Here is a 27,360-nt window from a genome sequence, read left to right as displayed (position 1 = left end):
TACCCTCTAATCAAAAAACAAAACAAAAAAGCAATCTCTAATGATGTACTTTTCTGGTTCCTTTACTTCTGCCATATTATATAGTTATATAGTATATATTATATAGTTGTCACACCCCTCAAAAAGTGGGATTATAGAATTACAATGTATCCCTTAGAATTATGTCTAATTCTCATTGATAGGATTATACATATCTCATTCATTGGCTGCAGCTGAGCACAGTTGAGCTCCCAATCATTTCTAGTCACTGTGACAATACTGCAGATTGGAAATTTGAGGAGGAACTCTCCTTGCTTCTGTTTAGGGGCAGTCCCACTTGGCTAACTGGTGTTCAAGATCTTATAAATTCATCAGAGTGAAAATACATAATCTGATGTTGCTGTGGACTGTTATTTTGACCTTATTTGCTCTTTAGCATAGACTACTCTTGAATGCCATGCATTGATCATGCTTTATAAATTGCAGTTCTTCCCTGAGCTTACTGTGATGCAGAACCACAACCAGCAGTACAGAAGCTGCATCATAACCTCTTGTCGTTTGTTCTTCACTGAATAGTTTTCCTGCATAGTTTTCTTTCACTATCATTTATATCTGTTATTCCTCTGTAACACTGATATGATGATGCTAAAGATTTTTTGCTTTTAAAAGCAGGAACATTTCTTGAAAATATAATCAAATTGAGCTGAATGTGCAAGATTTTGCCTTTTACATGTAAAAGAATAGTAGATATATACTTGAAAACAATCCCAGAACAGGAGCATTTCACCTACTCTCATTTAAAACTTTGATAATCAGTTCAGTATAATTTATGCCACTGGTTAGAGCTAGTAGGATTAAAGTGTAGATGATGATACAAATTTTGCTTTTTTTTAGTCTCCAGAACAAATGAAATACAATCTTTTTGGTTTGGAGATATGTATTAACCCTCTTGTAGTTTAAGATGAAGTTTCAGTATGAAGCTACTCACCCTGAAGCTATGTGGTAAGGGAAGCAACATGATAAGCTAGGTAAGCACTTGGAGAATCTCAATCCAATTCTCTGCTCTGTCACAGATTCCTGCGAGAATTCCGGTAGGTCTTTTATGGCCATGTCTCAAAGACCTATTTCCTAATATCAAAATGAGCAAAAATGCTTTTTTTTGAGGATTTGGGGATGATTCTTTATGTGCCTCTGTTGCCTGTCTGAAGGAGCAGATTAGTAATGATTTGTTCTTTTAGAGGGGTATTGTGCACAAAGCAGCTCAGAAGTCTTATAGTGGAGTCTTCTTTTAGAGAGCACTTCTTACCCTTACTGGTATTAAAATCTCAGGGAAATGCAGTCTGCAGGAGTCCAAAAGTTACTCACTGGAGCTGGCTGATTTGTTGGTTGGAGGTGTCCTCACTTAGTAGCAGGTGAAAATGAATTACTTCTCAGCTTCTAACTCACGGCGGTCAGACTGAACCTAGGAGCAGATGGTGGCAAATGACTTAGTTACTGCTCCCTTGAAGGTCACCCAGCTGAATCCTGCACAGCGGTCTGGTAGGAATCTCCTGGCGCAGACTGCTGCGCAGTGTCTGAGGACGCAGTGTCTTGGAGCCTGGATGTGGTTAGTTCACGTGAGCGGGCTACACTTTCAGCAATGTTCCTTGACCGTTTTCAATGATGACTTGTAATTGCAAGAAGTATTTCACATTCAGCAATTGCAGAGGTAGTCAGAGCATCTTGTATCTGGAAAGGGAAATGTAATTTCTGAAATGAGACTATTTGCAAAATTGCATTGCCATGGGAAATTTGCAAAATATGAATTCAGACTTAAATGAGAAACAGTGAAGCACCTGTATAAATACTTAAATTTTCCCAAAACCTCATTCACATTGTTAGACGTTCCAGGTACTGCTCAGCAAAGCTTTTAGATGCATGTCCCACTGAGTTTAGTCAGTCAGAGTATGAAGGAAATTCAGTAATACACTTGATATGTCAAGTGTTAAATTAGGTTATCACACAATTCTTCTTTTAACCAGTTTTCTTATTAGTTGTAGCCAAACTTTGATTTTCCTGCAGTCAGTATAGCTGACCACTTCAAAAGGTTTTCCTTCAGAAGCTGTCTTTTGTGTTTGTGCAAAGGATTTGATGTAGCTGCACCCAATCCTCTTTACTGGATGTTTTACCTAAAGGTCTTAGGGATGAGCAGCGTGTGTAAGCTCGCTACCCAGCTTTTTGCTAAACCCAAATTCCCAGTAGGAATGTGTCAGCTTGTAATTCTTTGTCATCTTTTAATGTTAAAAGCAATTTTGTTTTGAAAAATAAGAAATTTTGACAATAACGAAACATCTGTGTATATGAAGCCAATTTCTCTATTAAAGGGCTTGGGAAACACGTAGAATAACAGTAACAATGTTAACTTATCAGACAAGCATAGTTATCTCTCATCTTTAAATATCAAAAAAGGTAATTCTCTAGATATTTACGGTGTAACACTGGTTTGCCAGTAAAATTAATCTCTTTCTATTATTCCTATGTGGCACAGGAGCTTATCACATTAAGTCTCTGCTATTTATGATTGGAACCCTCAAATGTTGAAAAAATCTATCTTTTTATTTTTCCTTTCTAACATTTCCATACCATGTGAGTAATAATAATTAGTAGAAGCTGGACACAGAAGGGTTAAGACTTATTTTATCGAGAAATATGCAGCAAGTAGGTATGGGAACTAGGGAAGTCCTGTGGTGAACAACACACTGTTGTTGCAATTAAATGACAAAGATGATGATAATACTATATATACTATAGTTACCATAATATATAGTTACTATATAATCATATACAGAAAATATATACTTAAATACTATATATTTTCAGTGATGAAAATGCTGGAAATATAATAGCAGTGAACTTCATAGTCTTAAAACTCGCACAGACCTGAACGCTAACTTTAATTTGCAAGTTGTCCATCTTTTTTGGATTCTTCATTTTTAAATTATAATCGGAGGACTTAACTCTGGGCTAGTCTTGTATTTTAGTGCATACATTTGAACATTCTTTTGTATTTTTTCATCTAAGAGATTTTTAATACATTGAGATTTTTTTTTTTTTGATGCACAGCCCTGTTCCATTAACATAAATGAGGCTGCTAAAAACAAATGGTAGTTGGTCTGTCTTTGGGAAAAGTCTTCCATAAGTAACTGCATATGGATTTTAAATGTAAAATACCAAAGAGAATATAATGTCTGTGACTGTGAAAGCCAATCATATAGATAACTGTCTGTTTTTAGAGATTATTTGGACATTTAAGGCGATGTTGAAGGCTGGTTTCATTATTTGCATTATGGATGACAGCTAAAATATTTACATGACAAAATACAATAGGAGGGTTGTGCTAGTGATAGACCCTCACACCTGGACTTTGGAGATCTTTCATTGCCTCTGTTGTGTGCCGTGATACACTGGACAAGTTATTTAATCTCTGAGAACCTCCAGTGTTTGTCTGTAAATTTGCATAATATTAATGCACTGTACTACTAATACATTATTAATGTATTAATTATGCAAAGTATTACTTACCCCCAATTATCTGCCCCCAAGGATGTCATGCAGTTTTTAATTAAGCAGTCCAGCATAGGCTAAGAACTACTGAAATGAAAAATGCTGTCCATAAGGGTGGAGAACAGCATACGTGTCAGAAAAGGAACTTAAATAGATTTTTACTATTTTAATTATTAAGAAACAAAACTGGTCTTTGAAATGAAGGTGTCAATAGCATTTAGCATATCAACTCACTCTGTGGCATTCCTCTACTGATATCACAGTGCAGATTTTCAGTCCATATTCTGCATAGAAGTTTCTGAATATAAAGTAAATATTAATTATGCAAGAGATGGCTGCTGTGAAGTAGGACCTCTGAGGACAATTTTGTGAGAAAATTTTGTTCTTTATCCCCTTCTGGTAAGAATGCTTGATTTTGATTTTCCATTCTTGCTTAATAGCAATCAGCCAGAATGCCAAGAAGCTCATCCAAAAATACTCTAACAAATATTATTCCAGGAAAAGAATATGCATTATTGATAAAGAGAAAATATGGTCAATTTTCTTCAGCCTCAGGTGATACTATAAGTCATAACATTGTAAACACAGTGTTCAGGCCAAAAATCTCCGATGAAATCAAACATGATAAGACAAGCAACAAGTAATAAAAGACAATAAAAAGCCATAGAAAAGGTTTTCTTTGTTGAAATGATTCTGATAATAAATCTCCTATATTTTAGGATTTCTATGCTTAAGGTTTGTTCTGTTTTAAGTGAGTTATATATAATTGCAAACTTCCTTCTGGCTTTGGGAATGCCCGAATAGTCACCAACACACTTGGCCATTTACACCCAAATTGAAGGACCCACTAGACGTGAAATGCATCCACATGACTGAAACTCACATCAAGTCTCTCTGGATCTTTTTCAGAATGCTGAGACTAGCTGGCTAAAAATTTCTGTCTCCTGAGCTTTAGATAAGCATTTTTAGTGGGAAATGCTAATATTAAAAATGTTCAGCACATTATATCATGCTGATGGGGAGATGGCATTGAGTGCTTGCAACCTGAGGTCAGAAATCAGGAGCTGCATTTTCTGGATCCTTGGATTGTCTGGATCTTTGAATGTTTGGAATAATTGGGCTCTGTCAACTAAGAAGCAAGGTATTTGGGGAATAGTTGAAACAGCTGAATTGTGTTCTGCTGTCAGCCTGTTCTGAAGCATCTTCTCCCCATTTTCTTGCCTGCGTCTGAATGTATACTGCCATGTAGGTAATATTTTCATCTAATAGTGGATGCTATTTAATCAGTATGCAGAAGGACCATTCTTCTGTAAAATAAGGGAATGGTAATTAAATTTACTGGTAAGGTACAGAGTTATGTTGAGTGGGAATTCCCCCATTCTGCTGATTTATTAGTGGGAGTAGAAGAGCTGCTTTAAGATCATCTGACTTTTGTACGCCTGAGCTGTAGAAGGTTTTCTGGCTGTTCGGATTGTTGGCAAATTTGCATTTTGTTTATGTGTGGATGGCAAGGAAACATTAAGCATTTTTTTTTCTTTAATAGAGCAGGGTTCATGTCTTAAAATGTCGGAAAGTCAATGGCAACTAAGAGGCGGCTAATTGAGTTAAGGTGAAAAGCAGTTCTCCCATGGCTCAGGTTACAGGTCTGTCAAAGCCCAAGCCATGGCTCTGTTGTAAGGATATGAATAATTAATTCAGTACCCATTTCTTCTACTTAGTTTGGCTAGGTCTTGTCAATTCTAATAACATCTGCTAAACTGGATGCTGTGGTCAGGTGTTGTGACTCTACAGACAGGCCTTTTTCCCTTCTTCAAGAAAAACTCTCCGCTCTTGTAAAATGTGCCTTAGTGTATGTTGACACACCAGTCATCGCTGTACGGTGAAGTGAGTGGTGTAAAGTGAGATGGTGTCACTGCTGACCAAGTAAAGCTGCACTCCAGGACCAGTGAAAACTCTGGGCTTGTTAATCCATGTTGGGCCCTGCAGTGCCTATCATTCCCACCAACCTATCACAAGTAATCTTTTAATTGTCCCTACCACAAGTCAGAGGAGGATGGAAAGGGCATCTGGTAGAGGAAATGAAGGGAGAAATGCAGCGTGAGATGGATATTAAGGAGAGGGATGAATACGAGCAAGAAATCTCGCCATCAGCTGTGCTTCCTCCCTTTATATACAGCACATCTGAATTGGTAAAGGTGTCTTCTGCAGGAGTAGAGTGATTGCTGGGAAATAGAGATGTGGTTGGTACCTATGAATTGAGGTGAGTGCATTGCAACCCTTGAAGCGATTTGATAAACCAGACTGTGAGACTGGCTGGAGACAGAGCTGAACCCGGAGATCCCTGTGTTAAATGTTCAGCCCTAAGAAGTGACAAGGAATTTTTCTCCTTGCACTCGGGCGAATCTGTGGAGGTTAATGTAGGGATAGATGTGACTTGGACGTATTTGTACTCTGGATTCAGGCCTGCTGGCTTCATTAGTGGGAAGTCTGAAACTGGAAGCAGCAGTGAACTGGGCATAAATATAACTGTTACACAGGCAGTCTCCAGCACCAGCGCCGTTTGGTTATCTGTCTTGTCCGAGCCCTATGCCCACAACAGCACAGCTGTAAGAAAGAGAGTATTATTTGCCCATCCAGTTGGAGCTATGCTGCTTTAGGGACATGAACTAGCAAATGTGCACAGTGGCCCACAGAGTGGGTCTGATTACTGCTAACTCGTGCATAATCCATACAGACCCCTAAGGCTCGGTGAGTGAAGGGAGTGAGAGGTAAGACCATTAAGGTATAATGCAGAGCATCATAATGAATATTTGTGCTTGGGGCCCTTTTATGGAGCCTTGCAGAGAGCTGCAAAACATTGCCAGATGTAAATGCTCAGGTTCTCCTTTCTCCTGAGCATCATTTAAAACATTATCAAATCTGTAATTGCTCAATTTTCCTTTATATTACTCTGTAAATTTAAGCAACGCGCTGTAGGACACTTCAGCCTGTGTGTAGCGCTCCCCTGTTTTGCAGTCCCTTGCTGAAAGCACACAGGTAATTGTCTTTTTGAGCGAATAGTAAGCGAAGAGAAGCATGAAAGTTGCATGGAAACAGGAATGCAAAAAGTATATAAGAATTAGGTATGGCATGGCACATTAGATTCTGATTAAGGCATTAGGATATTAGATTTAGAGTTCTTTCATGTTGCTTTTTGTTTACCAGTTGTTCAAAAGAGCTTACTTAGGAAGTCTGGCTTTATTAACAAAGTAGATGTCCTAAAATAAATAAATAAATAGAACCTATGCTGGTGATTTTTCTGGCAAGTGAGCAAGTCAGTGTTGCACTGCAGCTGACCCCTTACTGTGTAATGCTTGCTGTCTGCAGCAAATAAATTTAAGTAAATTACTCTTGGTGGTAATTGCCAAGCTCACAGATGAACTGTAAGAATAATTTAATTGCTGATTGTTATGATTTAGACCCTATCGTGTGAAGACTGACATAAGAAGCATTATAAATAGATGCTGCCATAGAGGTTAAAAGACAAGTTTTTTAGTTATCAAAATGCAGTTAAGAATAATGCTGAGAATAAATACTTCACCCTTCTCTCTGATCATCCTCAACCACTTCAAAGTGTTAATGAATTATGACATTTTCAGAGAAAAAGTAAGCATGGAAAATCAGTTGGATAAGGTAATTTTTTCAAACACTATGCCAGTTACTTGCAGTAAAGACCCCATTATTCTAGGCACTGTACAAATACAGATGAAGAGATGTTTTCTTACTCCAGGAAGAGTTTGATTTTAGTAGATAAGAAACCAGCAGCTGATAGAAGAAGGCAAGGGATGGCTTATCCCATGTCAAAGCGCAATAGCTGGCAAAGCCAAGGCCAGCAAAATAATAGGAGTCTGTGCTGTAACCCTTGACCTGAGTTTTCCTTGCAGTAAAGAAAAAAAAAATCAAGAAAAATATAATTTACTTTTTTATACAGAGAGGATAGCTATAAACTGTTGCCCTGCAAAACAAAGCCCCAGAGAAGTCCTCAAGGTGCTTTAATGTTTGAAAATGCTCTGCTAAGCTGTTTATGGAGAATGGTTTTGCTTTGTAAGTATCGATGCTACATTTGAAAATAACCATCAGCAAAGGAAAAAGTTTCCTCACTATGAGGGGAAAAATAAGACAGCTCATAAAAGATTTAAGTGACAGGGAATGCCTAGGGAGCACCTCCTGCATCTCCTGGAGGCTGCGGCCTCCCAGCTGCCACCCGCACTACTTTGGCCATGTAACTAACAGTGTCTCTTGGCAACTGCTTTCCAGTAGCCTGATGTTTACCAACACCCTACGGATTTGTTTTGCAAATAAACATCTCGCCAAAGAGCTTATTTTGAAAAGGCTTATTAGTGTTAACCTGCTTTTGCCTTCCAAATAGATTTCTCCTAGTTACTTTAATTTTGAGAACAGCCCGAGACTTTAATGGAATATAAATGAGCAGAGTGTGTGGCTCCTATCAGAGTGTCGAGAAAGAAAATAGCTGTCTAAAATAGCAAGCCAAATGGACAGTTAAATAAAATATAGCATCCTCGCTCCTCATTTCCTCGCAGGTAGAAACGTAGGGAGTGCTGTGAGTCATGCAGCACCTCTCTATTCTGCCGCGTTTCTAAGGATCTGTGCTGAAGGTTCGTCCCAGTTAAATTCTCCTGGAGCAGACTCAGTACTGCACACATTTTTGCCTTTCAGTTTGTTTAAAACACCTGTTGAAATTAGTAGAAAGATCTTCAGCTGGCTAAGATAGGGGCCCCCTCTTGTTCTCTGATCCCTTGGCTGGATACGGAGTAGTTCTGCATAGAAGAAACCTTCGGAGAGAAGAGCTAGAATTGAGACAAATATCCCCCAAGGAAGCATGGTTACTTTTCAATAGTTGTTTTTGGTAAGTTGCCTTGACTCAAACTGATGGCAAGTTTTCCATAAAACTTGGACCAAAATGATAAATGCTGCCTTGCCACATCAGTGTCCCAAGCCTCGCGTTCTTCCAGGGTGGCAGCATTTTGTACACCTGGCAAGCTGAAGTGTCTGCCTACAAATGACAACTCATAGCAGCCTACTTCATCCAAACGTTTATGTTGGGTGGAATTTCAGCCATGGCTCTGTGATGAATCAGTTCTCCCTATGCTTGCTGCCTACCAATGCATATACTTTGCTCCTATCAGCAGCAATTAGGTAATGAGATATTTCCACAGCACTAGGTCTTTGCATATAAGGTTGTTATACGAATGGTGTCAACATGAGGAAGCCTTTGGTGGAAATACCCAAATTATAGCTAGGGCATAAAATAAACTATAATGCACTTCAGCTTAAAATTGTGTTTATAGACAAGTTTGTAATACTTCCTGTGTATGTTTGTAGTGGAAATAGAGCATCAAAAACATATCTGGGCCTTGATATTTTAGGAGAGTCACGGACGTCTCCAAAGTGGGCATGTGAAGGGTTCCCTTTCCCGGGAAAATATTTGCTTCTGTTCATTTTCAGAACAAGGCTTCTAAAATGTCAGTGGTCTTTAACTACAATGGATCTCTCCAACACAAAAATCTTCTCCCATAACATATTACTTCTTACGTAGTGCTGGTATAGATAAAGTCACTGTGGTCCTCACAACTTTGGGGGTATTGCAGAGGTGGCAACGCTGATGCACAGCAGTTTATGTATAGAAGCGGTAACTGATATACCTACTATCAGCAGAGCTATAACAAGTAACATCTTCAACTGTTATTAGAACAGTTTGAACACACGTTCTTTACTAACGATGCCTGAAGGTTGCTTTTCCTTCATTCAAGCTTAAGAATTGCTGCTTTTTCATGCGTCTCATAATTAGAGCGGGGATCTTTGGGTCAGGTTTTACAAATCAGGAATTTTGTTCCCAGCTACTGTATTCCTAGGAAATCTGGACACCACAACAGATTATTTAGGCTTGTGCTTAGCTTCACCAGATGGTTGGTTGCGTGGAGTTCATTTAGCTCCGGCGGAAGGATTGGCTCTGGAATTATTTGCCTGATTACATGTGAGCGTGGCAGGAAGGTCGCAGACGGCAGAACTGTTATTTCTGCCCTGCAGCTGTCCATTTGTGTGCAAAACTTGCAAGGAGAGGCAGGTCTTAAGCAGTGCTTGCTGCTTTTGCACGTTTCCCTATTTCCCTGAAGAGCTGCCCGGGTCTTATTGCCGTCCCTAATTCAAGTATCATGGGGACAAGCAGGATTTTAAGTCTTACTCCTACCTTAGCAGCAGTGCATCTCAAAAAAAAAAAAAAAAACCCACAGTGGGCTTTATATACTAATCACCTATTAAAAGTTTGATTCATTTTCATACCTTTGGTCTCAGGAGGACTAGAAATACAATGCAAAGGCTTTTAAGTACTTTTTTAATTAGCATTTCAAATGAAGTCTTTCCCCATCACATTTCAAGCACTAGTACAAGAATCAAAGGCAGAAGCAGGGGAAAATGTCAATTACTCTTCCATAACAACTGCGAATGATGTTATCATCGCTACAGATATTAAAGCCATTTACTTGCCACCACCAAATAAAAGCTCTACGTAATTAAAACATATGGCTGATATTAACTGAAAAAAGGGACAGGAAATTGAACATTAAGGGTGACTCTGCCCTTGATTCACTCTACTGGGAGGGAGGCAGTGGTGAAGTGTGCTGAGTGAAGGATGGACTGACAGGCTTATCTCTGAATTTCCTGCCTTTCCTCAGTTACTATTGCAACCTTCCTGTCCAAGTGTTACAAAACAAAAAAAGCTGAAGGGTTGTAAAACCTGATTAGAAGCTATTAAAGAGTCTGACTATATTTAGATGCTGAATTCTTCAAAGTAAAGAATCAGCTCCCTTCACCCTCTGTATTTTTGCCATGGAAAGAACAGTTGGGGCTTTTAGTAAAACAGTTGTTCAAATATCACATGTTTAATGAAGTCAGTGGAAATTTCCATTCCTTCTCTCTCTTTTTTTTTTTTTTTTTCTGAAAGGCTATAATGCAGAAAGCTATTTTCTGGAAGCATTTGCCCAATCCCATTTAAATAGAAGTGTCTTTTCAAAGTACACATGAGATTAGTTCTTCTGACAGCCCGCGTAGAGCCACCTTCATCTATACTAAGCGAGGATCTGCCTTCCTTTTTATGGTTTACTTGAGGTAATGTTGGTAACTTCCTCCCCGCCTTTTTTAACCCTTCTTCATGCCAGTTTTGGACCAATACTTAATGAGATTAACTATGCCATTTTACTTCAAGAAATGATTAATGCTGTAGAAATGCTTTACTGTCCTTGCATTCAGTGCCCGTTGCACGCAGTTTTTTTAGTAGGAACTTTCTGACTGTATGTTATGAAGTAGTCATATTAAAAATTCAGAAGGACAAGCTATTATCAGATTCTAAAAAAAACTGTAAGCCATGCACTTTTCTCAAAAGATTAGTGGCCACGTTAATTCTTTAAATAAGTAGAAACTTTGGCAAACCAATATGCCAAAAAGGAATCCAGTCCTGTAAGCATGTGCAGGAATGATCCTCATTAAAATCGGTGAGAGTAACTGCTCTTTTCTGTTAACATGAATTTGCAAAACCTAGCTGCCACGTTATCTTAGAAACACATATTCATACCAGTCAGGTTACATTCCTGTGAACTTATTCTGTTCATAATTTCTTGTTAATCGACTGAAAATCTCTTTAGCCTTAAGTTAAGATGTCCATATAAAACAAGTACCCACATGGTTCTTTGGGTCTCTATAGGATCGCGTTAAAAGCCTAAGCTTAACTTTCTGGAGATTCATTTCCTTCTCTTTTGTTGTGCTTATTATTAAATGTTTCTAAATCCTAGTTTGGCACTCCAGGCCATGAGATGTTGATGAGATCCTGCCTTCAGGTAGCTAAAACAAACTCTTTTCTGCACGTTTTCAATATATTTATCAAAACATTTGCTTCATTACTCCTTTAATCTTTAAATAGGAACACAGAATATTCTCTGTGTTTTTGGTTTCTTGTTTTGTTTTGGATTATGTTTGGTTCTGTAGCCCAGATGATACCAAAAGAATAGGTGCATAGGGTTTCTCAACCTGCAACTAAACAGATATTTGAAAACTGAATATGCAAAATGGCAAAATTCTTAAAAGAGCCTCTACATATTTCAGACTACCCCTATATTTTCAGTGTCACATGCAAACCATTTTTCATTTTCAGAATTAGCAGCCCCAAAAATGAAAGGGACAAGCCTCTTCCCACTGTCTCAGGACCCTGATGCAGATAGATGCATCAACACCCTACGCTTTGCAGTCAGGTCACGTTTTCAGCATGGAAAATTTGAACTATGAAGCCAGGTCTCACTTACTCTTAGAGGCTGTGACTTGCTGTAATTCATTTCCATAAGCTCAGAATCCTCTCTGTAATTGATAAAATTATCTAAAGGAAAATTGGAACTGAGTGTATTAAGCAAATAAAGATTTTATTCAGCAGTATCTAATATTCAGGACTCTGTCCATGATGTTGGTACTTGCCATACTCTATATGTGTCCCTGTGTGCTCCTCTACCCTCGATACACTCAGCATCATGGTTATTGATTTATAACTGTATAGAGACATCCATGGAAATGAAAGGAAGCTTCTTGTTTCAGAATTAATTGTCCGTGGATCTGTAAGATTGCAATAGGAACAGCATGACCATCTGTAGTGAGTATGTTTGATTTTAGACATTTAGGTTATAAATCAAAGTGAACTTAGTACTCCTGAAAGGCACTAGTACAAAGAGCCCAGAGACTCAGGTCATCCGTTATCTGCAGAATTGATACAGTGCAAATAACACCACTGAAAATTGCTACAAGCCCATCGCTTTTATAGAGGTAACTCATTCACTTGGGTGCTAATGCCGCTCAGTCTTCTGTGTTCCTTCCTCCTTGTACTGAAATCACAAGTGAGAATTCCCCATTTGAGCATTCTGGCCCAAGAACTCATATAATTAAATGTTGTTTTCCGAGTATTGTCTAACACCAACTCACCTTTCACTAGGCAGTTATTAGTTACTAGGTGAATGCAACTGTAAGTCACCAGCTGATGGGTAAGGCTCACTTGTTTTCCATGAACTAGCTTTCCTGCCCTGGTAAGAGTAGTTGTTTACATACTGCTATTCTGTTAGAGACTGAGATTTACCTCTCTTGCTGTCTCTCTCTTGTTTCTTTCCCTCTTTCCCTCCACACAGAAAAATTCGTAAGAAGTTCACCAGATTGCAACTGAAAAGAGCTTCCAGAACACCTTGTACTACAATTATTGCGAAGACAAAGTCTCTCATGAACAATAGGCAGGCACAAATAGAGCCTGGAACTATCATGCACTGAAGATTACAGCGACAGCACCATAATTGTGTCCGAATCATGTGTAATTGTGAATGCAGATACAACAGGACCTTCCACAAGTAGATGAAAGACGGAAACACTGCAAGGCCAGACTGTGGCTGGGTTTTGTGTTCTGGGCAGAATCCAACAGCAGCCCTTGTGTCTCCCCATCTCCACAAGGGCTACTTCTGGTTAGCTGGGCTAGCTGATCTCCAGTTGTCCTCCTGTTCTTCCCATCAGCAGTCATTAGAGTTGGCTGGTCAACGAGGGACAGGCACTGGACACACTGGAGTATGGATCCCCCCTCCACATTTGTCTAAGCCTTTTAGCGGGGTGATGCGAAAATATGCAGTTTTCAGGATGATTGTAGTGTTTTTAAAGCAGGATTTAGCCTTAAGGGGCTGCATTTTCAAAATCATCTGCAGACTCTGGGTGTTTTCATTTTTCAGTGTCAGCTTCAGTCACTTTGAATTAGATTTGCTGAAGTGTTGAGCATCGAGCATCTCAAATGAGGACAAGCTCAACAGTTCAGCAACTTAGACCAATTTAGGCAGTGCCCAGAATTAGTGGCCAGTTTTCAATTAATTAATTAGCCATGTTAACTTTGGCTAATATGTCAGAAAGTATTGCGTGTGACAGTGAGTATTCAGGTGGGCTAGTTGCTTATGTAGGAACTGGTCCCATTGTCTGTATATTTGCAACCATCCGTCTGTTTCTTTGGGTATTTTTAGCGTTTCATGAATTCTACTCTGAATAGCGAAAACCAGCAGAATGCCATTCCCAATAAAACATGAAGAAATAGAACTTTTCCTATCAATCAGAAATGCCTCTCCCTAAAACAATTTTACATTTCAGTACATCTGGATGAAAAGGTGTGTCTTGCAGAATGCCTTGACATTCACGATTGTAAGGCTGCAGATGAATACTTGCCATGGAGAGATGATGTGCCTTTTGAAACTATTTGTAGGAAACTGTCAGTCCTGCTGCAGGTGGGAATGACAACAGAGGCAGGTCTTTTTTCTACTCAGGTACTTACAGGTTAACAAACTCTGCCCTACTTTGCAATCAAGAAGCAACCAGCATGTAGTACTGCTTTGTCCACTTGGATATGTTGATTATCTGAGGTGGTTTTTGTCCTTCAATAGATTTGATTTCTGTATGACTTTAAGACGTAGTCAGACATTGAACCCATCATAAGCTGAGACAACCTTCAAGACTGTTTTCCCGATTCTTTATTAGGTAGCTCTAACAGTATTGTATAGATGTCAGCTCTGTGCTTAGAATGACAATGACTCAAGTGGTATCTCATGCCTCTGGGTGGTCCCAAAAGAAGAACTTCTCCCCCATGTGATTTATGTTCTCAGACTGAAATAAGTCTGTGATATCAGCCAATAGCTAGCGGCACTGTCAGTGCAGGGTTTTGAGTTATTGAGACAAGTCACCCAGATGTTTCCTCAAGAGAAAAAAAGCCTCTCTATTTTGCTGAAGGGACTTGCTGATGATTTTCCTGAGTGATGGATCCGGGTCTTGTCCAGTGTCTTTCACCAGCAAGAAGAATGTGAATCTGAAGGAGACATTATGACATGAAGTGCTTTTGGTATCATGAACACCTTAGTGTTTCAAAGATTTGGATTCGTTTGGAGAAGACCTGGGATTCATCTGCTTACAATTCCTTCCAGTAGCTGCCAAAGCGTGCAGTCCCAGCGGCCTCCTCAATCCACAGAATCTGCTTTTTCCTCACAACAAGAGGGCTTTTCAACAGATAATGAGCAGAGACAACCTATTCTTATTAGCAAGAATTGCCTTTACTAACTGCGACATATAGAAATATCTTCTGTATAATAGCTTCCTCACCCATTAATGTAAAGAAAACACGATTATTCAGAAATCCATTTGACTGAAAGTATGAAAAACATGAACAGAAAGAGCTTTGTCTCCCTCCAGCATCACTGAAATCATACACAGAAGACTCATTTCCAATGTCATTAGATGTAAGGTGGTGGATTTTGTCTGATTTACCCTGCCTTATTAAGCTTGTATGCAAATTCTTTCTTTTAGTCAGTGTACTTCAGTGTCTGACTAGTGCTTTGTAAAATCTTTGTGTACTCTGTTTTCTGCTCTTGACGAAAGTATTAGTATTTGTAATAGTCTGATGTGAAGTCACTTTTTTCTTCTTTCCCTTCGAGAGAGAGATTCATACCACAACTCCCTGTTACGCAGCCAGCTGCCCGGTGCAGTTGTTTTTTGCATCAAATCCAAGGTAAGGAAGCATCCTCCTTTACATCTTCAAGCTGAGGCACTTCATCTGGATACCCCGGAGATGACGCTGTGCCCCTGCATGACAGAGTCATTTCACAGGTTGCAGCAACCTGCCCTGGGAAGGGTAAGGATGCTGCTCACTGCAACAACTCCTGTCTTTAACCTGCTTTGCATGCAGCTGCACAGAGCCTTTCTCTCCTCTAAAATGCACATGTGCACAGAGAAATTATACTCCGTGTGTTGCACATTTGTCTTTTGCCTACTCTCTCTGAACCTTATCTTTCCTGCAAGATGTTCTCCGCAGAGGGATACCTCTGAGTTTCAACAGAAAGCATCTATGGAAGAGTGGTTGAAGATGTATTCTGTTGTGCTTGGGCATAGAGATTTAAGCTTGGTAAAAACTGTCACACTTCTTTCCACAGTGTCACGCAGTTTCATGCTTTCTGTTATTTTTTTTTTCCACTGGCTAAGAGCAAAGATGACACATTCTACTGTAAGCTATAACAGTATATCCACAAGCCAGAGCTCAGTACTGTTTTCATCAAGCTTCTCAAGCTAGTTATTTTAAAACATATCTCAATCATCAACCCTGAAACTGAGCATAAACATAAACCTCAGAAATAAGGACAAGAAGTTTTGTTCTTATCAAGAATGTGAGCAAGAGAATCTAGCCAGCATCACTGCAATTTCAATATGATTTATTTTCTTGTTAGCTAAGTAACAAAGCTATATGGAAAAACTGCCTCTCATCTTACAAATACGGGATTAGAAAACCATGCAAAGTGCATGATCCTTTTGTGTCCAGAGGTCTCATAGGAAAAGTAGGAAGATCTTGTAAAAATGCCTATGTTGCTGATTTCGAGTATGTAACTACTTTGCTCTCTTGAAATATTTTGTATGTTGTTTCTAGAATATTTTTAAAGGCCTTGATTTAATGATGGAAGTTTGGGGTTTGTAGGATGAAAAAATGAGGTTTTGAAATACATAAGTTTGCTCAAAATATGTTGGTGATACTAAAATATCATCCTTTAAATCGATGTTTTGTTTGAAAGCAAATATTGCTCTTGTTTCTATCATCCTAATCTCGTATCAATGTATGAAAAACTGGGGTCAGGACTGAAACTCCAAAGGACGAAGAACAAACAAGTAGTAAAAGTGGTGAAATGGAATTTGCACTTACATAATGTATACTTTTTATTAATCTAAAGTAAGAATGTTTTTATAAACATGATTTTAACCCAGTACTTTTGCAATTACTAAGGCTTAAGTAAACGGAATGGCTGCATTGTAGTTTCTTATTATACTCACGACATAAACATTTCACAGCCTTATGCAGAGAATGATTATAATCCTTCAGAAACAGTTCATTGCAAAGCACAGTGGATGTTGTATCTTTATATATGTGTACTGCTACGGTAATGAAAGTGTTAGAATCCTCTGAAAATTTCAACAAAACAATATTCATTTTTCATTTTCTGTTGAAGGTCCTTTATATAAACCATGCCTTCATAAACCAGAGTGGGTGTCAAGAGATCTCAGTTTATATAACCGCACAGTTGAATTTTTTGGAATAAGACAAGACTTTTTTAATCAAATGTTGCACATTAAGGGAGGCAACCTAATTTTGGAATAAGGGAGATTTGGGATAGGAGTTTTGAGGTCATATTGTACAATAATCAATACATTTTCAGAATACGTTCCTGCTGTTATGAAGATTTAACAGTTCGTATTGAAATACAGTATTGAAGAATAAATAAAAATGAAGCATGAAAGAGCTGTCATTTTAAAAATTCTATTGTTTGCACTGAAAGGGAATGGTAAAGCTGGGTGGCTAACTGCTTAGTACTAAGCAGATGTGGAGCACCTTTGAACTAAACATAGCAAATAATTTCATTTACATTAAAGTGTCTTTGTGTACAAACTTTGTGACTCTTGGCCCTTTTTGGAGGAAAAGACTGCATTGACATCATCCTATTTTATAGTTGACATCTGAACAGTCAGAAAACTGAGATGTGACAAGCTCTTTAAACTGCAATGTATTTAGAGACAAAAGTAGTCGAATTGGGCTTGTGTAAAGAAGGTTCAGAAGACTGGGTGAGAGGTACTGGTCACTGCACTGGGACACTGCCCTTGGTCATTGCATTGGTGTTTGCAGGTGGGACCAGTGGAGGTGGGGGACATAATCTGAAAACTTGTCCTTACTAATATCTAATTTCCCGAACTAAAATGGATATTTTTTTTGCAGAGGAGGAGATCTATACATGGGGCTTCTTCTGTAGCATCTGGATTTACTTGACATGGTGAGTTACATGTATTAGCCCTTCTGGGTGAAGAACACTGGTATCGAGGAGGGAATAATCTGTCCTTCGATGGAGTTGCTAGGGAAATGGGCATCTCTCTAACCACGCTTACAAGACACTACATTCAAAAAGAGATCCAAGACTCTTGTTACTTAGAAAGAATATAAAGGTTTTCTATTGCTTGTCTGAAATATGTACTTGAAGGGAAAGGGCACATAGTTACAGCGTTCTTCTCTCCTGCTGCCTTTACACCATCCATCTCCTAAAACAAACAAACAAACAAACAAAACGCCTGTACTCTCTGCTTAAAAGCATAAGCAACAGAAGCATGAAACATTGGAGAGGGCACTTTACTAAGATATGAGTTCTTGTTTGGTCCTTCTTCTATAAGAAGAGCTTTCATCAATGTTGTAAATGCAGAATATATTTTCTGAGAGACTGAGTTGCTGAGACACATTTTCATAAAGTCTGATGCATTATGGCTTCTTAAACAAAAGCAATCTAGCAGACTAGCAATTATTCTCATTTACATTTAAAGAAAAAGTCCTGAATAAGTTGTAGGGCTTTCTTATACTATGGTATAACACTGTGGCAGTATCAAAGGTTGTTCAAAGAAGTGTGCATTCTTCATAAGCTAAGTAGGGGGATCTTTTGGAAATTATTCTTTTACATTATAACAAGTAAGCCAGGCCAAAGCTCTGCATCTGGCCTAAGGTTTTTGAGATGCACATTCAGGTCAAAATCCAGTTCATGTAGCTGGCGTGTTCCTCAGGTACTAGAACTAGCACTGGTATTATGTGAGGAGGAGTGATTTTGGAGTGGCTTTATAAAGTCTTGTAAGGAACAAAGTCCCCTGTATGATATAAATCTCAGTCTCTATTGCTTTGGGCAATAAAGTGAGATGAGAACAATGACAGCCCGATTTCCATGCTGATGCTCTTCTTACTGAATTAACAATTCATAGCTGCAGATTTTTTTTTCATAGAAGCTAATCCTCAGTGAGCATGGAGAAGTACGATGGTTTCCTAATTTCTTAGCAGTCCTGTTTTCCCTGTATCCAAGCTATGTTATTACTTGGGAAATTTGCTCTGTAGTAATTAATGAATCAATAGTTCCATTAATGCAGAGAAGTAGCTTTGGGTTAAAGTGGGTCTCTCTAAAACCCTCTGCCTAGGCATGTAAAAGAGCATTCTATATAATAATAGCAAGAAAGGAATTTCTCAAAGTATTCCTGTGAAGATTAGAGGTAACTAAAGATTGTTCAACCTTAAAATAGCTTCATATGGGATATTATTTTCTTTTGTTCCGTGGATACAATTGTCAATGACTGAAGGTTCATTATACCGCAGTCTTTTCTGTTCCTGTTCTCTGACATTTGCTTTTATTGTATTCATGAAACTGTTTCATTTTGTCATTCCTTCTATGTGGTAGTCACACACTATAGAAAATAACTATTTATACTTTTTTTTTTTTTTACTAAAACTTTCAGTAAAACAATTTATCAGGTCAGAAGCAATGGAAATTTAGGAAGTATAATATTGGTGAAAGGCTCCATGTTTGTTTGGTTGTCTTTTCCTTTGTTCAGCAGGACACTTTAAAAAAAATATTTCTCAAAGTCTTAATTTTCTGCAGTCATTAAAAAGCAGAGTCAGAGTAGACTATTTCTCCAAGAAGTTTCCAGAGCTGGAAGCTCTGCTGTGTGCAGGGAAGTGCTTTGCTTTGCCAGGAGAGCCGTCCAGACTTCCGTTAGGACTGTAATCTGTTTTCAGTCAGTGGGCTGAATGAAGAGCAGTTGCACTGAACCAAGGACCCTCGAGGTTTGTGTTTAATCCCTGTGGTAGCTGCGTTGCCCGGTCTGCCCGATAACCCGTCTGCTTGGCGTGTCCATCACCAGCAGCGCGTCGCGGTCTTGCTCTGTGGCAAGGGGAGGCTCCTTGGCACTGCTGCGGTTTGGAGTCTAATAAGTGCTTCAGCCTGGTTGAGCCCACTGGAGGTTCCCATTCCGCTTTCGCACAACTGGAATAAGCTGCTAACCTCTTATTTAATGGCATATTCGGATCTGCTCCCTTTCTGGTTCCTTTCCCTCCTGTTTCCTTCACCAGCGCTCAGGCATCTAATTCTTCATTGCTTTCAACCCTCATCTCCAACAATGAGTTTTAGCTCTTTTTTTCCCCAAAATGAAGAAAGATTACGGTTAAGACAGTAAAGGCATCTAGAAGTTGACTCCCACCTTCTTCGTTTTTCAGTTTAAGAACATTTTTTATTCAATTATTCCTTCCTACGTAACTTCCTTTCTGTTGTTCTTTCCTCTACTGATAAAAAATTCATCTTATAAGTCAGGATCTTACTTGGAGTATGAGTACCTATCAGGCAGTGAACACTTGACATGGACTTATGGATCAGCGGAAGTAGAGAATATACAGGCCAAATCATTGGAATTCAAGTCCAGGTTATTTCTTTAAACTTGCACAGCTTCTGAGGTGTTTGGAGACAGTCTTCGTACTGTTCATTCCAAAGAAAGGGTCTGCCACAAACTTGGAATTTTAAAGTGTGTTTGGCTTTTTCATTCTTCAAGGCTTAAAGGAGTTCTGCTGTAAGGTTTGGCTCAAGTTTGTCTCTTGCACACGCTTGCCAACCTGTACTTTGAGATGCTATCTGAATGTTGAGTAGCTGTCTTCTGTTTTCTGCATGTGTGATTTCAATGTGAAAGATTTCAGTAGAAAAATACTGAATACTCTGGATGTTCTCCATCTTCCCTTGATGCACTGATGAGAATCAACTGCAGTTGGTTATTATTTTTAAATAGCAGTAAATTTGAGAAAACCTGACTCACTAGCTCTTTTCATTTTACTGATTTATTTCAGCCTTCTGCCCATCTGGGCCAACCTACACGTACTGTTCAGAAACCAGTGTGAAAACTCATTGGTGCCCATCAGCAAAGTTCAAAACATTCATCTTGATAGTCCAGCAGGTTGCTGTTCTGGTGTAGTATACTCTGGCCCTGTCTTCTCACAGGTAAAATCCTCAGTAAAAAGAAGTAACTTTGCTCTACATTCACCACATCTCATGCCTGGGAGTGCAGCAAAGAGAGTAACGAAAACACTCCCATTCAAGCTTTCAGTTCTCTGGATGCTCAAATTTGGGAACACCATATAAGACTGCATAGTTATATAGACAGAGAAATCATTTCCTGAGTATATCAATTTATCCTGTCTAGGGATGTTCTGCAAGAATCCCTCCCTCCCGATAAGACCTGGAGAATTAATCTCCGTAAAGTTGCATGAAGCTCCTAGAAAGGGCTTCTGGTCAAACCCCTGCATCTGTGCTAATCCTCTTGAAACTAGCAAAGAATCCTGAAGCAGGATTGTAGACTAAGCTGGTAAGCTCTTTAAGTTAAGGCTAATATCCTTCTGTAATTATTAAAAAGTGCTCTTTAGACTTACAGCTTTGTGTCAATGCCTGTGCTGTTATCAGGGGGGTTGGGGGGAAGGTGCAGGAGCTGGTCTGATAGACACAGGGTCTTTCTAAATGTGGGCACAGGAGGGGCTGTCACCACACTGATTCCTATAGAAGGGGTGTGCTCTTGTCCAATGCAAGGGGAAGAAAAAGGGAGTATTCTTTTGCTCTGAATCCATGGGTAGGCGGATGGTGAATTTAGCTTGTTATAGTCTCCCCACATTAAATCTGTGGCGGTTTCTATTCACAGGTTTTTAAATGCTTTTCCTTTCATAGGCAGAAAGATAGGGTAACGCACTGAAAGGAATGGGTGCTTCTCTGTGATGAAACTGCTGGTTCATTATACACAAACAGGGAAGTTGAAATGTTATTTGTAGAGGATAAAGTTGAACTTTGCTCATGATTTTATGAACTTCTTTATTGCGCAGTTCTCTTCCTGCAAACACCACTTGACACTCTCTTTGCCTTTTGTTATTTCCAGCAGTTTGCAGCCGGCAGGGTTTTCTTCTGCTGAACTGACAAAGCAGCAGGTGTTGACTGAAAAGAATCATTTTCCCATTTTGTGCAAATATTTAGGGGATCTTAGGAAGCACTGTAAAATTGAATTAGATTTGCTTGCAGAGGTCTCTCTGCTCTTCTACCTCCCTTCCCTGAGCCCACTGGTTAGCAGTTCTAGAATAAGTTGTCGTCGGTTTTGCATAACTAGCTGGCAGCTGGACCAGGCTAAGGCTGTGGGATTGATGGTCATGTTGCAAACAGCCAGAAGGGCTGCAGGAGTCATTCTGTAACTGCTGCTTTCTACTAACACCTCTTCTGCAGGTTTCTGCCCTCTCAATAGAAAGCATTAGCATGGGCTCTGTTGTATCTGAAGTTAGCCTGAAAAACAGGCTTAACTGTATCATATTTTCATAAATGAATGAACGAAAGAGGATTCGTGCAAATCCACTAACAAGGAGGGAGGGGAATAGAGAGGAACTTCTGAAGACAAACAGCTCAGCCCTGTAACATATTCAGCTGAATGGCTATATCTGAAAGAGGACATCTGCCCACAGACTAATGTAGGCTCTGGGTTTATCTGAAGTTATTACCATTGCAGAAATAATTTTGCATGAAATGTTATTAGGATATTGAAAAAAAAAAGATCTGAAGTTAATCAATACCATGTCATCAGCCAGGTGCAAGGATCTATGCCATATCTGAGTATTTTTCTGCTTGTGATCAGTCCAGCATTGCTGCCTGTGTCTGCTTCTCTCCAATTCTGTGTTTTCATCTGATTCTGATGGTGACCAACGCGCCTCTGTCACTGCCAGCTCTGGAGGATGCATCAGACTTCAGTCGAGACTGTTAAGCAGTGCCAGTCGCTATATTACTTTTTTACTTTCTCTTTTTGTTGCCCCAAAGCAGCCTAGTTAGCTCAAAACTCAGGATGCAGCCAGGGTAAAGGTTACTGACACACTTGGTAGAGCTCATCTGTTTGAAATGTCCGGCAGTTTGATAACTTTGCCATAAACTGATAGCTTCATCCAGTATGATCACTGAGAAGAAAAAAATTCTATTTTCAGATGTTTTCCCAGCCCAGTACTGTCATGAACACAGACAGTGAATTTCTGATGGCTGGTAAAATGTATTTTTCATGATGTTTGTAGTTGTGTACTCCTATTTGTGTAATTTATTCAGCTTTCTGTAATGCTGGATGCTACAAGTGAATGCCTGCAAAACTGCCATAAATACGCAACTCAAAATCAGTAGGGATTATGAGCAAGGCAAGTGAAATATAGTCTTAAATGCATGATGATCAGTACTGAGGAAGAAACTCAGATAAATAGGCACACTTTGTATTAGAAATACTGCAGAAGAATGATGTGTACTTTGATACAGTGTCATGCAAAGTTTATCAGACTTGACACTCATTTTTTAACTTGAGCACCATCTAGTGTGCATGATAAGGATAATTTTAAAAATAAATAAAGGGGCAGTTCATCATAGCATTTAGAATGGAAATCCTAGCATGTTTTCAATATTAAAAGGAAACAAGCACATCAGTTTAAATCCTGTTGACCTTCAGTAACAAAAGCTTCAAGTCATTTAGGCATTCTCATGAGCTGTCCCCTGCTTTTTCATTTGTGTCTTACTTAAATACATGTTTTCACTTCAGATAAATACAAGAAATGAAATACATAATAACTAAATGTATCTATGTGCAGATTAAAAAAAAATTCCCTTTTTTCAAGATGCAAACACGTGCATGCATATTCCTGCAGACATGTATGTGGCTTCCTGCATGTTGCTGTGAGCCGACAGTGCCAGCCCCACCAGATCCCTCGCGTCCAGCTGGCTCCACTTTGGCAGAGGTTCTCCAGCTCTTGCCCAGACCTGGACACAGTCGGAGATGAAGCTCTTCCCTGTGTGCCCGGACCACGGGGCAGGGTGTTTGACATGCTCAGCGTGCTGTTACTTTCCATATTAGCCCTATTGCCTTCTTTCTGGTCACCTCCAGTCCCTTAGTATTGCAGGGCTGAGCACAGAGGACGGGCAGCACTGCTCATTTTAGTGCATTCATCGCCAGCGATGGCTCTGTTGCTTGCCACAGGGGTTCCTGTGATGAGAGAAAGATCTCCTGCTCCCAGGTGTTCTTCTGGATTCCAGGGATTAGAAATGGTTTAAAGATTTGATGAGATTGAAACCTATCACTTGATTTGAAAGAAAAAAAAAAAAAAGCTTGTGATTTGCTCATCAACCCAAAGATTCTTGTGGGATGGGGAAAGGGAAAGAAGTTGATCTTAGGGTGATTTTTAAAAAACTATGGGCTTTTTTTTTTTTTTGGCTGTTATGTCATGAAGTAACCAGGAACTATCCATACAAGACAGAATTTTTTGAACTATTGAAAGCCAAATCTGATAAAAGCGCACACACATAATCAACTTTTTAATAAGAGCAAGGAGAAAGAAGATTTATTTGGGGCATCTCTCTTTCTTGGCTTAAGGTAGGAGCGTTCTGGAGAGGTCACTGGTCTCAGTGGGCCTGTGTATTCCAGCAATTTAAGAGCTCTTTGCACTCATCTCATGTCCCTGTGTGACCTAACTACACTGAAATATTTCAAATCAATAAATGAAATTTTTAATGCTTCGCAGATGTATCTGGATACAGCTTTTGAAACTGACCTCTCATCCCTGAGTCACTGCCCAGACTTCTGGTCTCCAGCGGTGCATGAATTACCAACTCTTCACAAGGCTACGCATTAAATGAATTTTCAGAATTTATTGTCCAGACAATAAATGACAAAAAATACATTACGCTGAGTGACTCCATTGCCACTGGGGTCTCAACGGGGTTTGAATCTATTCGTCACCTCGAGTGCGCGGGAGTTCCCTATAGCCTAGGGAATAGATTTAGTAAACATCAATTTCAGGGTGAAACTCTGGCGGGGTTTACCTGTTCTACCCAAATACTTCTCTCCTTGGACTGTGCTAACTCTGGTCTACCCAGCCTGAGGTAACCTCTTTAGTCAGTGGAAGTCATCTCTTTCCAGTGGTTTGAGGCAGCCTGGGAGTGAGATATCAGCGGAAAATAGAGTGGGCTAGAAAGAAAAGCACGGATGGCTCAGGGTAAACTCAGGTGAGTTGGTAGATAAATCCAGAATGCTGCATATGCATGAAAATAAAGAGAAAATGTTGTTAAAACTTGATACTCTGCTCTCAAGAGTGGAATGGTATATTTAATGTCTGGTGGTTTTACGATGTTTACTTATGCTCAAATTGTAATATCAATACTGTTTAATCATTCATAATGCACTAATTCAATTTTTCTACTGAGAAGGAAAACTTATCTGCAAACCAGATGTTGTGTCTGATCTGAACTTCCATGGGTAAATGGATTTCAAAGGCACACAAGCGCGTACCTTGTCAGAGGCTAGAAAGGGAGAAGGAACTGTTGCTTTTCTGTAAGTGGAAATAGATGAAGAGAGCAACAGCAAAGTGATTTATAAGGACTGTAAAGCTCCCTTACGCGCACACACAAAGGTATATCGAAAGACTTGCAGTCTCCTACACGACTATTACTAGAAGTGGAGGGGGAATGCAGCGTGGCAAATGCTGCAGACATCAGGGTTAAGAGCGGTGTGTTTTGCCTCCAGCGCTGCAGGAATTGCTTTGCTTAGCTGAAGCACGCAGAGCAGACAGAGTTCAATGATGCAGTCTCTTGGAAAGCTCTGCTTCAGTGATTCTCCTTTTCTGAGTGTAATCTCTGAAAAGTTTCACATTTAATTCCTAGGTCTTTCAATCCCGGCCTACAGTTAGCTATTAAAAAATTACCTTTATAGAAAAGAACCACCTCCCATTAGTGCTTTACTGGCAATACAGGATTTTGCTTTATCACTTGGACTATAGTTTGGGAGCCCTTCCATTCTGCCTTTTCTTCTTGGAACAAGCAAAATTGTAATATTTGATGGGATTTTAAAATGGAGTTTCTATTTTGCAAGCAGAGATGTATTCCTTTCTCTTCCCAATACGTGGTTTTAAAAGCACTTAGATGCCGCCTAACTTCATTCTTCAGCAGTACCTTTGTAATACTACAGGGCTGGGATTGTTTTAAGTCTACTATATCCTGAGAGAGAGAGAGGGATCCTGAGAGGTACAGTGTAATTCTGTAAAAGTCATTTTTATCATAATTTTGTTATGTGGAAAAAATAACAGCTGTATCCCATGACCTTATCATCTCTCCAGCGATGCTAATGTGGTATTGGTATCACCTGTGAGGTGTCCCGACATGTTCAACTGTTTCTCTGAACATAAATGAGTACTTCTTTGTATCAGAGCCTGAAAGCCATAGACCGACATATTTGCATTTTCTCACCCCATAATTAACTCTTGAGAGCAGTCCCAAGAATACTCGAACTCTTGTTGCTGTTATAAAAATGAAATGGCCAGCTTTGTGAGAACGGGTGAGTTTAACAGGCGCATTTTATAGAATGACTCTGAACAGGGAATTTAAGACCCAATGGGAAGCAGACTAACATTTGGCCTTGGTTGCATTGAAAAGTATGTTTTATGAAAAACTCCATCTGCTATTTCTCATATAGGTCTATTGCATGTTGTGGTTTTAGGTGTTGATTAAACTATGCTAGTCCCTTCCCTGTTCCTGCCTGGTCATTAATGTGACCTTTTTTTTGTTGTTGTTGTCTGTGTTAATTCCTGAAGGTAATTGCCTTAATTAGTGAGCTAACAGAAAACAGACATAGGCCACGTGGCTTGTTCAAGCATATGTGGTTTTTGTGGTTCTGTGATGTCTAGAAGCGTTGCCATCAGGAGGTCTGTAGCCCAATAGTAGGACTGTGCCTTATAAACAAACACCTCTGTTGCTGCAAGCTTAACAGGGCATTTCACACTGAGCCAGCATCATCCTGAGATCCTCAGTGCAGCCTTCAAAACTCTTCATTAGTGGGAATGGTGTAGCTGGAGACAGCCTAAGCGGTTCCCTTTCAAGGGTATTTACTGTTTTGAACAGTTGCTGCTGAGCCATCACAATTTGAAACCCAGCATATGAAAGTAATCAGAGCTCAGCTGTAGTTATTCTGGACTAAAAGTTAAAATTCTGCTACAAATCAGTATCTACTCTATCAATAGCTGAGTTATCCCAGCAACAGGATCATCTTTACAGAAGAGGTGAAGCAGCTGTGAAACCAGATCACGGCAACCCTCCTCTTTTCCTTTTCCGAGTCTGTAAGCAGTCAAGGTTCTTTGTTATGACACCTAATTATGCTTTTATAGTGGATATACTTCTGCAGAATAACTTCTTTATTTACATTTCCTGGCCCATAGCAAAGACAGATTTCTTCTCTCTCTAGTCCACTCTCTGAAGTACTGGTTGCTACTGTTTCCAGAGACGTCCAAACTGCTCAGCACCTCAGCTGAGTTCCTGGTGCGTGATGACTCTTAAAGGTGGTGTAAGGCTTTGTGGCTTTGATGACTACTGACATCAGTGGAAAAGAACAAGAAGTAAAACAGAAATCCGAATCTAAATGATGGTGCTTTACTCAAATTTTACATTACTGCAATTGGCAGCAGGACAACTGGGAACTTTTGCAAGGTCTCCTTCTCCTTGTATCATTTTTTTTGTATTATTATTTATTAATTCAATGCATCGCTAAAGTTAGTGTGCTATATGACTTACGAGTGATTTCTGGTTATGGAGAACAAGAGAAAAACACTGTAAAGAATCAACTGACAGAAAAAGATGTGTAAGGGCATCCCAAAGAGGTGGTCACTTTGGTCCACTGTATTAAGAGTCTGAATTAAATATCATTAAATGTATATGTAAGAGTCTCCCCAAAACTCTCACCAGTCAACACAGCTCAGGAGAAGTGTGTATTTCACTGCAAGCCTTAACCAAGGCAGACCTCCCCAGATCTGCCATTTGATCTGCCAGGAGGATTCCCCATCTCTTAGTGGGGAACAGGAACCTGTGGAAATCAGGAACT

The 27,360-nt window shown here is 39.4% G+C and overlaps 1 protein-coding gene across 2 annotated transcripts in view; it reads left to right on the top strand.

Moving 5' to 3' along the window:
• The window catches only part of MTA3 (metastasis associated 1 family member 3), a 120,078-nt gene extending 106,111 nt beyond the window's left edge, over positions 1–13,967 (top strand). Inside the window, exon 19 of one of the 2 annotated variants that reach the window (XM_088527407.1) lies at positions 12,738–13,967. In XM_088527407.1, the coding sequence (XP_088383533.1) occupies positions 12,738–12,873 (136 nt within the window). In that variant the 3' untranslated portion in view covers positions 12,874–13,967. The remainder of the gene's footprint in view (positions 1–12,737) is intronic. The other variant, XM_088527409.1, reaches the window with a different exon arrangement.
• The last annotated feature ends 13,393 nt before the right edge of the window (positions 13,968–27,360 follow it).

Source organism: Tinamus guttatus, unplaced genomic scaffold (assembly GCF_059628265.1).
Source record: "Tinamus guttatus ecotype Peru unplaced genomic scaffold, ASM5962826v1 Tinamus_guttatus_pri_ptg000286l, whole genome shotgun sequence".
NCBI lineage: Eukaryota > Metazoa > Chordata > Aves > Tinamiformes > Tinamidae > Tinamus > Tinamus guttatus.
Note: the sequence above shows the minus strand (reverse complement) of the source record. Positions and strands in the feature narration are given on the sequence as shown.